Source organism: Branchiostoma lanceolatum, chromosome 5 (genome assembly GCF_035083965.1).
Source record: "Branchiostoma lanceolatum isolate klBraLanc5 chromosome 5, klBraLanc5.hap2, whole genome shotgun sequence".
Lineage (NCBI taxonomy): Eukaryota > Metazoa > Chordata > Leptocardii > Amphioxiformes > Branchiostomatidae > Branchiostoma > Branchiostoma lanceolatum.
The window spans coordinates 22,848,272-22,861,386 of NC_089726.1; the positions used below are offsets into that span (position 1 = coordinate 22,848,272).

A 13,115-nucleotide genomic window follows, 5' to 3' on the forward strand; every position below is an offset into this window, starting at 1 on the left:
TGTATGAATTATGATAATAACACACCTCTTAGCATAGCTACATGTATAATGAACAAAGACTGCACAAGTGTAGCAATGTACAAAGCTCCAAATCTTTGTCTCTTATTCTTTAGAGGGTATGACCTCTATATGATTGCACACATTGACACAGTCAGCTACACCTACATAGTGCATGACAATTTCAAGATTTAAAAACGTGTTGATTACAGAAAATGCAGTTCCTGTAGTTACACAGGCCTGCTGACGTAACCTGTTTTGTGACACGGTAGACGCATTGAAAAACTGCGCCCTTGTGAGCCATGTTCCCTAGCACTTAATATGTCCTGTCATCCACATATATGCAGCAATTTACATTTTACATTCTGATCACTGGGGATCATGCCAAATCTCAATCTATCTACAGAATGGAATAAACATGAATTAGGCAGCCAGAATTTGGTCCGACCAGTTAACGTTAATGGAACGACATGCCATGTAGTCAGCCGAGCTGTTCCCCAACGGGACTGAGGACAATTCAAATTAATTTTCTTTCCACCAAGGAAAAGGTGACATTTAGTAGGTGTTGAGCACAATGATTTAATGCCATTTGGGTTGCATGCTTGGTGGATACATAATGCATGAGGCTGTTTTTCCCTTCACTGGTACATCGATTTGCTAGGAGGTGAGATTCTTGAGGTGATGTATTCTCTGTTTGGTTTTAATCGTAAGGTATTATTGATTTCTTTCAGCTAACACACTGAATTTTCCTCGGACAATATCGCAGGTTGAGGGTGGCCATTTGATGAGGAAATGTATGTCTGTAATTACAATCCTGTACCTCATATGGGGGAAACTGATTTTGCTTATTTGAAGGTAACCTTTCCTGTAGGTCATATTTACCCTGGCTCCTTTCCATCTGCCTGCATACATCAGTTTTGGTTGATTTTTGAGGACATGAATGTGATTTAGATTTAGTTTGCTTGGCACCAAGAGCAGTGCGGTTGGCTTTGTGATTTTATAGAATACTGTAATGAAGACATGAATACCAGGGAATGCAGTTGCTTATAGAAGGAGGTTCTGTCCTTGGAACTGTACATTGTAGAAATTGGAAATTTTCAAAATCAAAACATGAAGCATGTCCAGATTAGAGTCAATATCCTTACTTGTTACATGTTAGTAGCTATTCTACAGTACATGGTTAGTGATGTACATGTACTGTAATATCAATTATATTAGGGTTTTGTCATCAATACTATATTGTAGTATATAAAACATCAGACATATTTTTTCTTACCAAATTTTGTTGAGTTCAGTCTGACTCATTCTGAGGTGTGGTAAGATGACAGATGGCTTTACAGCCATGTGTCATTTGTATTGGAAATGGTAATCTTCGAAGTGAGCAAAAATAATTTACTGTTTCAGATATTGCGCTTGCTTCTATCAATTTGCATATAGATGGTATGAAGTCAATGATTATGCATATGATTGTAGGTTGTCCTTGTACGTGTCATGGGACTTGAGCTGGAATTTTTATTTGTGGCTGAACAGGTCACGGCTCTCCTTAATTCCAGTGCATGCTTTGATGCGTGCATCGTCTTGTGTAGGGGATTTGGGGCAAATGGAGGGTTTGTGCTTCTAGAGAGAACAAAGAGACACTGATTATTTATATTGTGACTGATATCTAAATGAAACTGTAACTGTTTTGAATCCTGTATAGTCAAGAATAAAGTCACTGGTAAATTGATTTTATGATTTAGTCCGTTTGCTTCTGTTTGGGTATAGGATAGGTCAAGTCAGAAGATATTGATAAATTTCAAGGATTTTGCTGTTTGCTTGAAGGTATGCTAAACCCCTGTGAAGTATAGGTTGGATTTTAAGTTGGACCTTAATGGTGGTTTCATTAAAGCTACAATTTGAATGTTTGTCAACATTATAACAGTCGTTTTATAGGTGGGCGTTGGCCTCAGAGTCAGAAAGATGCTTTTTGGGGGCCCACTGGCAGCTTGCTCTCAAAAAGTCAAACTCTAGCTGGAACTGTAGAGAGAAGTTCAGTTTATCTTCCTCTCCATTCCAGGCACTAAAGTGTGTTAAGATATAGTAATGATGGTTATAGTGTGTTACAGAGGTCAGATGTGTGTAGTAGAGACGTATCCTGTAAATCTTGAAATATTTGAGGTATCTTGCTGATTTTGTTTTGGTCACCTCTCCACCGTCAACTCAGTACAATTAAAGCAAAATAGCATTTCCCTAGTGTTGCTGCTATTGTTTCAGCCATACAGTCAAAAATATCATGCACTCTTGGTCTATATATGTACATAGATCTTCACATACTACCGTAAGATTTAGGAGCCGCAAACTTAACTGAATCTAATCCAGAAGGAGGGTAGGTGATATGCTGTTGTCATGGTAACAAACCTCAGTTGTTTTTTCCTGTTTCAGTTTTGAAGCACGCCGGCAGCCATCATGGGTGAGCCAGACGAGGTGGACCAGGCGCTGCCGTACCGCGGCACAGACATGAGCGACTACGGGATCCCCTTGGACGACCTGAAGGAACTAATGGAAGTCCGAGGGACAGAGGGCATCGCGGAAATTGAACAGAAATATGGAAGTGTCACAGAGATATGCAAACGTCTGAGGACGTCTCCTACAGTAGGTGGGTGTGGTCTTTCGTCAAGAAAGTTCTGTTTTCAGGGCTGTGTGTTTGTCTGTCTGTAAACAGCATAACTCCAGTAGTTGTGGATGGATCATTATGATGTTTGATATGTTGGTAGGTGTTGACAAAATTAAGATTTAGAACAATTAGAATATAGGTCTCCTGGCAGCTTTCCCTTACTTACATTTCTGGGCCGACTACTTCCGTGTAAACTTTGCACAAGATCTAAAAAAAAAGTTTGTTCACTGGCATCTTCTCCATGAAATACAGTGTTACATGGACAAATTTCTTCAACCGCATTACAATCCGCCATGTTGTCTGCTGCCCCATGATGCATCATTATGCAAATATGCCATGATGTATTTGCATTACACAATTACACATTGTCAAAATCTTCCAAGGAGAATAACTGAAGAAAGGAATATGCAGGTAGCTGAGACAGAGATGTACACAATGAAGTGCAAATTATGCAAATTGGGACTGAATTTGCATAAGTAATGAGGTTTATCTATATTTCCATTCTAGGCATGTTGTGACAGGTGTCACCTGTTAGTTTTGAAACTGGGTCAAATATTCCCCAGGGACCCGACAGCTGGTCAAACCACAGAGGGATACATTGTATACAACCAAACCTGTGTACTTGTTTAATTTGCATAATTAATGGGGGCATTTTCAATGGTACGACAGTTCAAAAATGCAACATTTGTAAATGACTAATTGACATTGATAGATATTAGTTGTATAAATGAAGACCTAATTTGCATAATTAATGAGAAAATACTGTAATTCCATATTGGTAGATAACATTTCATGGAGCTTTTAGGTCTCCGAACTCTTGTTTTAATGCGGTGTTTGGGTTACGTTACTGATGCATGCAAGCATCCATTGAAAGGTGTTTTCCATTACAATGAACACAAAAAATTTCAAAGGCTGGGTTTGGAATTTATGAAGTCCTGTTCAAAAGACAAAGGCATTGTAAATATTAAGTGGCTGTTTAAAAAGAAAAAAAGAAAGATGTCCACACTTGGGTTCGAACCGGGGTCCTTTGAATCTTCATACCAAGAGCACAGTCCCAGCTTGTAACTAGCCATTCGACCAGCGATTTTTAAGGATAATGATGTTTTAACCTCACTACATGGTATTAATTTTGTCGACTTTTGGTCGTTTTCTTGACAAAATCAGTTTCTTCTTGTACAATTTTGTGACATATGTAATATGGCCATTTTTCAGGATAGGGAAGGTCGACAGCACAATGCAAGCATGGCAATGCAAGCATAGATGCAGTGACTTTGGGCAAGATCCATTGTTGGCTTCATTGTTGGCTTCATTGTTGCCTTGATTAAGCTGGGCTCAAGGCCACCAAGACAAAAATGTACATTTTGCTTCTGGGCCAGTATGCTGAAATCAATAAAGCTGCGAGAATTATCACTAATTTACCTTTTCATTTCCTCATGGTAGGTCTAGAGAACAATCCAAAGGAGTTTGAGCTACGAAGACAAGTTTATGGCTCAAATATTATTCCACCAAAACCACCAAAGACATTCTTGCAGTTAGTATGGGAAGCTCTGCAGGATACTACACTGATTATTCTGGAGATCGCAGCCATTATTTCACTAGGCTTGTCATTCTACAAACCATCCAAGGATATTCAGGACAAACGTGAGTAATGCTGAATTTGATTGTTAGTACTACTGAGTTTATCTTGTGCTTATAGTAGTGACAGAGGAAGTAAGTTGATTATTATTCCTTAGCACTCCTGGGACATATTATGTCATCATCGTCTTTCACTGAGAGAGGGAGATTGCAGAAACTGGCAGATGTTGCATGGGGAACAGGTTTTCTGCGCGTGAGAAATTTGCAAGTGAAAAAATTAAGTTCTAAACATATGCCAGAAAAGGTGTAGTATAAAATTCTTAAGCAGAAAAATGTGACCTTGTGATACAATTTATCTGTTACCTGAATTTTTGTTTGAAAACTCCTGATTCCTAGGTCACTTGGGAATAGGTCCCTTGGGAGTAGTTTAACTTTGGGGGGCTTGAAACCTGAGAAATGTAACTACTTGAGGCTTGTTTGCATTCTATTATTATTAGCTTCATTTCATCTTTTCTCAAGCAGATTCTTTCACACGGAAATTTCACATCTTTTTGTGCGAAAAGTTAACGGTTGAAAATCACTTGAAAGAACAAAATTGAAAGAACAAGGTTTTCAACTGTAGAATGCAACAATAGGATACTACATTCTATTGCATGTCATCTTATTTAAACTTTTAAGCTTAAAACACTCAAAGAGGTTTTAAATCCCTTGTGAATCAGCCTATATGTCACAGTACAGATTGGAATCCAGTACAATCTGGAACTGTGCTTAGTCTAGTAGTAGGATTCCAGATTGTACTAGTACAGATTGGAATCCTACTACTGAACTGGGATCTGAATATTGGAATTCCGATCTGTACTAGGAGGATTCCAGATCCTACTAGTACAGATTGGAATGCTACTACTGTATTGGGGTCTGAATATTGGAATTCCAATCTGTACTAGGACAAATTCTACCAGGACACTCTCCAATTCCAATGGGAGAAATTCGGATTACATCAAAATTTTTTAGGAAAATAGGCTGAATTATTTCATGCCTAAAATTTCAGCATTACTATTATAGGTGAATTACTTATAATTAAATTTTAGATATATGATAACCCTACTGTCAATACACCGTGAATGTAACCATGGGGTAAGCCGTCTGGTTCAGGTCACAGACCTTCTTCATTTTGACCATTGCAGATTGTCCCATGATACACAATTGGAATCAAAATTTGTCATAGGACAATTCGCAATTAAGATGCCGTCAATCGCAATCTGTCCTAGGACAAACTCGAATCTTAGATTTCCATGGTATGGTGTTAATGTAAAGGAAACAACAATATTCTTACAAAGCATGATTTTATTCACTGACAGAATCTACACAATCATACAGACTTGGAATCTGAAATTCTATAGCTAAGCTTCAAATTATCTAACAATACAATTAAGAATTATCAGTTTTCTAACACTTAAATTTGTGCCAACTACTCGCTGGTGACAGTAATCTCAGTCTATATCTAACGTCAAAATTCAAAACAAGTAATACAGCAGACATCAGTTGTATGAGTATTGCTTGTCAATATGTCTAAGGTTGACCATCGTATCCTTCTTTATGTCATGCCTGGGCCTGATACGGGTGTTCCGGACCGTGTGATAACTATCCGGATCACAAATTAGGATTCGGGAGTTGTATCACACAGGCTTCCATAGAATATTTCGAATGCATTTCGAGCGCGTCAGTTGCGCCGCCGTCGGAAATTAGAAAACCGGATTCGGAGGTTTGAAACTTTGAAACTTTATTGACAAATACCACATCGCAGACTGGCAAGTCTGAATTAGCGAGTATTTTCACATTTGCTCGCATAAAAAATTATGTGATTATATACAAATATACAAAGTTTACCAATGGTGCCATTTGAAAAGACTTTTCATTGACAACACAGAACACGACGTAAGGACAGCTGACGTTGTAGACATTGAAACATTCGAACGTGACAGGATTGTGTTGTTTGGTACAATGGAGTAGGGAAAAACATGGAATTGTTAAGGAGATCAGTCACTTATTCAGCAGGGATACGAGGTACGGAATCGGAGAGTTTTTGAGTCTGTTGGTGCGGCAGAGTGGTGTGTTAAGTTTCTGTTTGTTTCTGCTGTTCCGGCCGGATTTGTCCCCTCTTGTGCTCAGAAGCCAGTCCCTGAAGTTGGACTCCATCAGAGATCTTGCAAAGTTGAGACACAAGTCCTCTCTTCTTTGTGCCAGTGTTTTGAGTCCTAGCTGTTGCAGGGCGTGGGAGTAGCCAGTGTAGTCGTTGCCCAGAATAATCCGGCAGGCAGGTTTTTGGATCTGTTCGAGTTTCTCAGTTTGCAATTTGGTAAGGCCAGATGTCCAGGCAGGTGCAGCGTATTCTAGGATCAGTCTGATATAGCATGTGTAGATCGTGATCAGGTCATTACGCGATAACATGAACCTTTTGAGTCTTTTGAGGAGGTATAGTTTCTTTGCGGCCTTTCCCACCATCTGCTTGACTTGGACGTCCCAATGAAGGTTGTTCTGGATGTGGAGTCCAAGGATCTTAAGGCTGGGCGCGACAGCTAGCGGTGCATTGTTGACTCGCAGTGGTGGCAGAGGGGGATAGTTCCGACAGAATGTGATGTGCATAGCAAGGCATTTAGAGTCGTTTAGTAGCATATGGTTGTTTAGCGTATATTTGGCATAACTCATCCAGATCAGACTGTAGGGTCGAAGGTTGTTTGAGCAGTCTTGATTGGAGCATGTTCATATCATCCACGTATTTCCATACCGGACTAGAGGCATCAGAAGCAGCATCGTCAATCAGTACCAGGAATAATATGGGGCCTAGTAGAGTTCCCTGCGCAACTCCGCATGTCAGATGTTCCCACTCTGTCCTGCTTCACTCCTGTCTGATATGAAGCTGGCCACCCTCGGTATGAGTTCAGGTCGGAGTCCCATGGTTAACAGTTTGGTAATGACGGTGTGATGGTGGACTCTATCAAAAGCTTTGGAAAAGTCTGTAGCTACGAGAGTGCATACTGTAGATGGTTTGTCGGTCCCCTTGAATAGGCTGTCTACCAGACTGACGAGTGCATGCACTGTAGACCGCCCCTTAAGGCTGCCAAATTGTTGGTTGTCGAATGTAATGTTATAGGTTATAGAATCTATGTTGTTACAGTTTCTTGTTCGAGGACACAAAACTCCCTCAACTTCTGGCGCATTCCGCATTGAAATGTGTGTTTTCTCGGGTGGGTATGACCAAGGTATGACATGAATAAAATACAACACGTTGTATTCCGCATCACCCTTGGTCCCAGGTTTCCCGCGGGTCGGATCGCCCTCCGGCCTATGGCTGCCGGGCGATCCGACCCGCGGTCGGGCTGGTACCTCGGGTTATACGGAATACCCTGTGTTGTATTCTATATTTATGTCATACCTAGGTCTGATACGGGTGCTCCGGACCGTGTGATAACTATCCGTATTATATAGGGTTCGGGATTTGTATCACAAGGGCATCCATAGAACATTTCAAATGCATTTTGAGCGCGCCGGTTGCGCTAGCATCAAAAATTTGAATACGGGATTTGGAGGTTGGAATCAATATTGTTACAGTTTTTTGTGCGAGGACACAAAACTCACTCAACTTCTGGCGCATTCCTCATTGAAATGTGTGTTTTCTCGGGTAGGTATGACATAAATAAAATATAACACGGTTTATTCTGCATCACCCTCGGTCCCAGCCCTCCCGCGGGTTGGATTGCCCTCCGGCCGTCAGGCGATCATACCCGAGGTCGGGCTGGTACCTCGGGTGATACGGAATACCCCGTGTTGTATTCTATATAAAACACCTGGAAACCCGCGATATCCCCACAAAAATGCTTACATGGATCCACAGTTACCTGTCGTGCAGGAAACAACGTGGGGTAGCCACATTTCACATGTGACAAAAAAGGGATCACCATCTCTCCACTATCTTCGCTTACTTGCCAGGTGGCCCCCAGATGACCTCACTACAGTGTACACAGCCCTAATCAGATCCATTCTGGAATATGCTAACATAGTGTACGTCGGATGTAACGAGACCCAGTCAAAAACACTCGAATCTGTACAGAAAAGAGCATTGAGGATAATCAAGGGGAACGGAGGTATCCAGCCAATGCAGCAATAACATTCTTAGAACAGAATGCACTTTAAAGACCATCCCTTGCACCATATGAGAACAAGCAACAGGCAACAACAAACCGGCAGAACTCTCAGAAACCAAAACCACAGTACTCTACCTACTTGAAGAACCAAACATTTGAAGAATTTGTTTCTGTTTCATGCCACAAAACTGTACTACCATTCTCTTTCGTGAACTTTTAAACATGTAATGTGGTAATAAGCATCGTTTTTAAAATGTATTGATTTTTAAATCGTATTAACATTGTATATTTGTGGCTATTTACTGATAGGTATTCCAAAAATGCCACACAAGCTTGCAATTGTCTTATAATTCAAGGAAATTTCTCAGATCAAATCTAACTGTGACTTGCATTTTGTATGTAATTACCAATGGAGCCGTCAATTGTTACGTGAGAACAATTCAGCATATCCAGTGGGAGATCCTGCTAGTCTGCATATTTTGAATAAACCTTACTGAGACATACAGCGATAATCATTTTCTTGCACTTAGATGTCAAGCATACATGTATGCTATATACATGTACTACTAAGTGGAAAAATCAGTTGAGCATCATATCGAGTTACTCATAATGGCCATAATATGCAAATGTCTCTGATTAACATAATATATACAGTTAAGTTGTAGGATTCCAATCTGTACTAGTACAGATTGGAGTCAGGATTAAAAACATAAACAAAGGTTCAAACAAACAAACAGATTGGAATTAGGATTCCAATCTGTACTAGTACAGTTCCAGATTGTACTGGATTCCAATCTGTACTGTGACATATATATTCCCAAGGGACCTAAAATTCAAACCGAAAATTAAGGAAACACGTGTAAAATCATATCATGGGGTAACATTTTTAATGCACACTTTCTTACACATGTCATGAACTTCATCCGTTAGTTTTTCACATGCAAATTTCTCGCACACATAACCCCAACCTGTTGAGTGGTACTTAATCTTAAGACACCTGCATGACAATGTTTAACAGTTTTAAATTGTCAGTGCTCTACACGTTCTTGACCAACTTTCTACCAAATGACATTGTCCAACTCCTACCCAGTGCTGAGAACACCTTGACACCATGCCATGAAATCTGGATGAAAGTCACTTTAAGGAGTTAGATTTAAAGACTTGAATGTCCAGTTCCTTGACAACATTGACTAAAGGTTGTATCCCTCTTACTAGTCTTAGTGGGTTGGCATGTTGTTATCATCCTGCATTTTTTGCCCATAGTCCAAATGGGACCACTCAATGTTGTCATCATCAGCTTCAGACTGCAAAGGGACATTGTGACATCATCAGCATAGCCTTGATACTGTAATGTCGTTGTGTCAGTTTTTCATCTTTACCATCGACTTGTTTTATTCACAAATTAAGTCTATTATGGGCTGTTATTCAGGTCAACTTCAAGTCTTCCTAGGTAGTGCATTTATTTTGAGTATTGATAAGTAGTGCTGTTATGACCCATCTTTGTCTTTGGATGTAACACCAGGGTGTCTGATCACAGGTATATTCTACTGGTTGAATAGATGAACCTGAAGTTGACCGTTGTGACATCATCCTCATTTTGTCCTGTTCACTTGCAGTCGGTGGTGGAGATGAATCGGAGGAGAAGGCGGGATGGATCGAGGGCGTTGCCATTCTTGTTTCTGTAGCAGTAGTTGTTTTCGTAACAGCATTCAATGACTGGTCCAAAGAAAGGAAGTTCAGAGGGCTGCAGAACAAAATTGAGGGCGAGCATAAATTTGCTGTCATCAGGAGTGGAGAAGTAATCCAGATCCCCGTAGGAGAAATAGTTGTCGGTGACGTCTGTCAAGTCAAGTATGGTGAGTAGGCATTTCTGCCATTTTCATGGGCAAGGGAAGTTTTCCCTCTTTACTGTGCTCTCTCTGGCATCTTGCAGGAATAAAGCTTCGCTAGTTTGCCATAATTACAAAATTACAGAATGATATATGCAGTGAGCAGTGGTAGTGAATGCAGATTATCAAGAACAAGTGGTGTTTTATTACAGCTAGTTTGTGAATTTTATGTCCTAGGTGACTTGTTACCTGCGGACGGCCTGGTGGTACAGTCCAATGACCTCAAAGTCGATGAGAGCTCACTAACTGGAGAGTCCGACCATGTGAAGAAAGGAGACTCAAGGGATCTCCACCTCTTGTCAGGTACTGCATCAGCCAGGAAGAACGAAAACAGGCATTTTGTGAAACAGTGTACTACTGTACTATCATCAGTGATACTATCATCATGCACTTAGGATAAAGTTTTGGTTTCCTAGTGGTGTGTTTAAAGGAACTTACATACGCACTTTTTAAACTTTTCAAGTCGCAAGCAGGTGCTCCAGGCCGACGACAAAGTCGGCGTGCATAAGTTAGGAAGGGTTATTCCTTGGTGAAATCGTATATCAGCATGAGAGTACATCTTCAAATTAAGTGTGGAATGCTACCACGCAATTAATCAGTAGTAAAGAATGAAATTATGTAGTCAAACTTGGTCTAACATATAATAGGTGCCTGCTTTTTTTTTTAATGAACTGCTCACCCATGCTTCTAATGAACTACATGTAACCCACGTTAAAGGGGCATATTGTGACACGAACATAAAACAAAATTCTTTGTTTTTGATTATTTTTCTACATCATTAGTTGAATCTACCTTATTACACTGCACAGCAATATTCATCACGTACGGATACGACTTTGTAGTGTCGTGCGAACGTCTTGAAAAAAAAATTATATATGCAATCCCCACCGCCGCTTGAATTGGCCGCCATCTTGTCCAACATTCCGCCGAACCACCGAACACGCGATCGAACGCCCGACGTTCTGAAGTTTGTTCACTTGTGGTGATTTTCCTGTGACGCTCGAACTCCGACCATAACGGTCGATTCGGATTTTTCGTAGCGTTCTACGCTGGCTTATTTGCATATTAACTTGCGGGACGTAAGGTAATAAATAAATGAACCAGATTTTACACGTTTTGCGTTTTTCGTCGTTTATTAATGGTGGAAATGTGACAAAATGACGGGGATATGTTGGAAATAAGTAACAAATAAGTTACAAATGTGAATCTTAGTGTAGATCTTTCAAATTCTTACTATTTGTAGTTTTTGCCCACCAGATTCTACAATATGCCCCTTTAACAAAGCGTCTTCAACTTACACAGGCATGCTAAAGGCTTACACTATTTGTTGACAAATTTCTAGCTTTTTTTTGGTTTTAGACATTTAAAACCTAACCATACACAGTATTTCATGGGTTGGTTTATTGAGAAAATCCATTAGTGATGGGTAACATTGCTATAAGGATCCAGTAATTTTTCTGTGGCGTTGCCGATTTGGAAAGAAGGTCCCCGCATCTTGCGATGACCATGTGGGGTAGGAACAGTAAACTTATTTTCTTACCTATTCACTATGTAAACAGAGGCAGTTAGTGTTGTTTACATGAAAAGTGGATTTTGAAACACCAATAGTTGGACTCACCCAAAACATTGATCCTTTGTAGCGTTGTATATAGTGGAAAGCAACTTACCGACGGCTGAATAAACATGTATATTCAGGGTCCTACCCATCTACAGTAGGAACACCTTCTCAGTTGGTAAACATCATCGGAAGGATGATCATGTCAACCTCTTAGCTATCCACCGAAATGCTCGAGAGGGGGTGCGTACGTTAGGAGGTGTGCAAACGTAAATAGGAATTTTACGGTAGCTACACAAAAAATTGAAAATCCTACTATGCTATGCTAAATATCCTCCAAAGTCAAATTTTTACTTGTTTCACATAAGTCCATCATAGTTGGCCAGCGTTTGCAACTTATGCTGTGCAGATGCCTTATCACCTGATGATTGAATGATATGACGTCATTGTTCTAAGGCCTTGGAAAAAAATGTTGTGTTTCCGGTTACCTGACCGACCCTAGCAAAAACCTCCCGACCCTAGCCATTTTTTTGGGTGTCGGCTGCTGGCGAGGGACAGAAAATTTCCGATCTGACATCTGAACTTGAGTGATGAAAAACAACGTACCCGCTTTCACAGTTGCACAGCGCAACGATATTTTGATTGGTGCAAGTCGTTTCTTAATCCAGGTTGCGCAGTGCACTGCCTAAATTTCGGGCTTGAGAACTCGATTTTGCGGTAATTATTTGCATGAAGTAGAAAATTTGGACCAAGAAAACTCTACTCTTCTACTACTCTACGTCACACACGTGCACACACACACGCTCTCACTTTCGTAAATTTCAATCGAAACACAGAAATCGACCCCCAACCAAACAAGTTAATTAAGTTACCGGTACTTTGTCACTCGTTTGCATCCATAGTAAACTTGTTTTATTCTGCCTGAAACGCAAAAATCCGTCCTAAAAAGAGTGCGGCTTCCGATTGAAAAACGAAAATATTCAGCCGCCATGTTGGATTCATCAACTATTGCTAAATAGCGCGAGAAGGCATGAGAGTAATGATGCATTTCTGCAGTACTGGCAAATACCGCTTGAGGGCAGTGTTTGAGTCGCAATTGTATTTCTATGGGGCGAAGTGTTGCAGGCGCTGATTTTTTTCGTTGCCAACATTAAAAATTGCACAAGTGGTGAATGAGTCCCTTTTGATAAGCTGGGATTTTTTTTTAATTCTTCACTTTGCGACAATTATTGTAAAATAAACAAAGAAAGTTGTGAATCCCTACCTACCGACCCTAATTTTTTCAGGACTGTAATAGAAAACAC

General features: G+C 40.3%; 1 protein-coding gene across 4 annotated transcripts in view; it reads left to right on the forward strand.

Annotated features, from left to right (window-relative positions):
* Positions 1 to 13,115, forward strand: part of LOC136435751 (plasma membrane calcium-transporting ATPase 2-like) — a 92,224-nt gene that overhangs the window by 40,574 nt on the left and 38,535 nt on the right. For all 4 annotated transcript variants that reach the window (XM_066429444.1, XM_066429445.1, XM_066429446.1 and 1 more), the window contains exons 2-5: positions 2,419 to 2,632; positions 4,091 to 4,291; positions 9,984 to 10,223; positions 10,434 to 10,559. In XM_066429444.1, coding sequence (XP_066285541.1) covers positions 2,443 to 2,632; positions 4,091 to 4,291; positions 9,984 to 10,223; positions 10,434 to 10,559 — 757 coding nt within the window. In that variant the 5' untranslated portion in view covers positions 2,419 to 2,442. The remainder of the gene's footprint in view (positions 1 to 2,418; positions 2,633 to 4,090; positions 4,292 to 9,983; positions 10,224 to 10,433; positions 10,560 to 13,115) is intronic.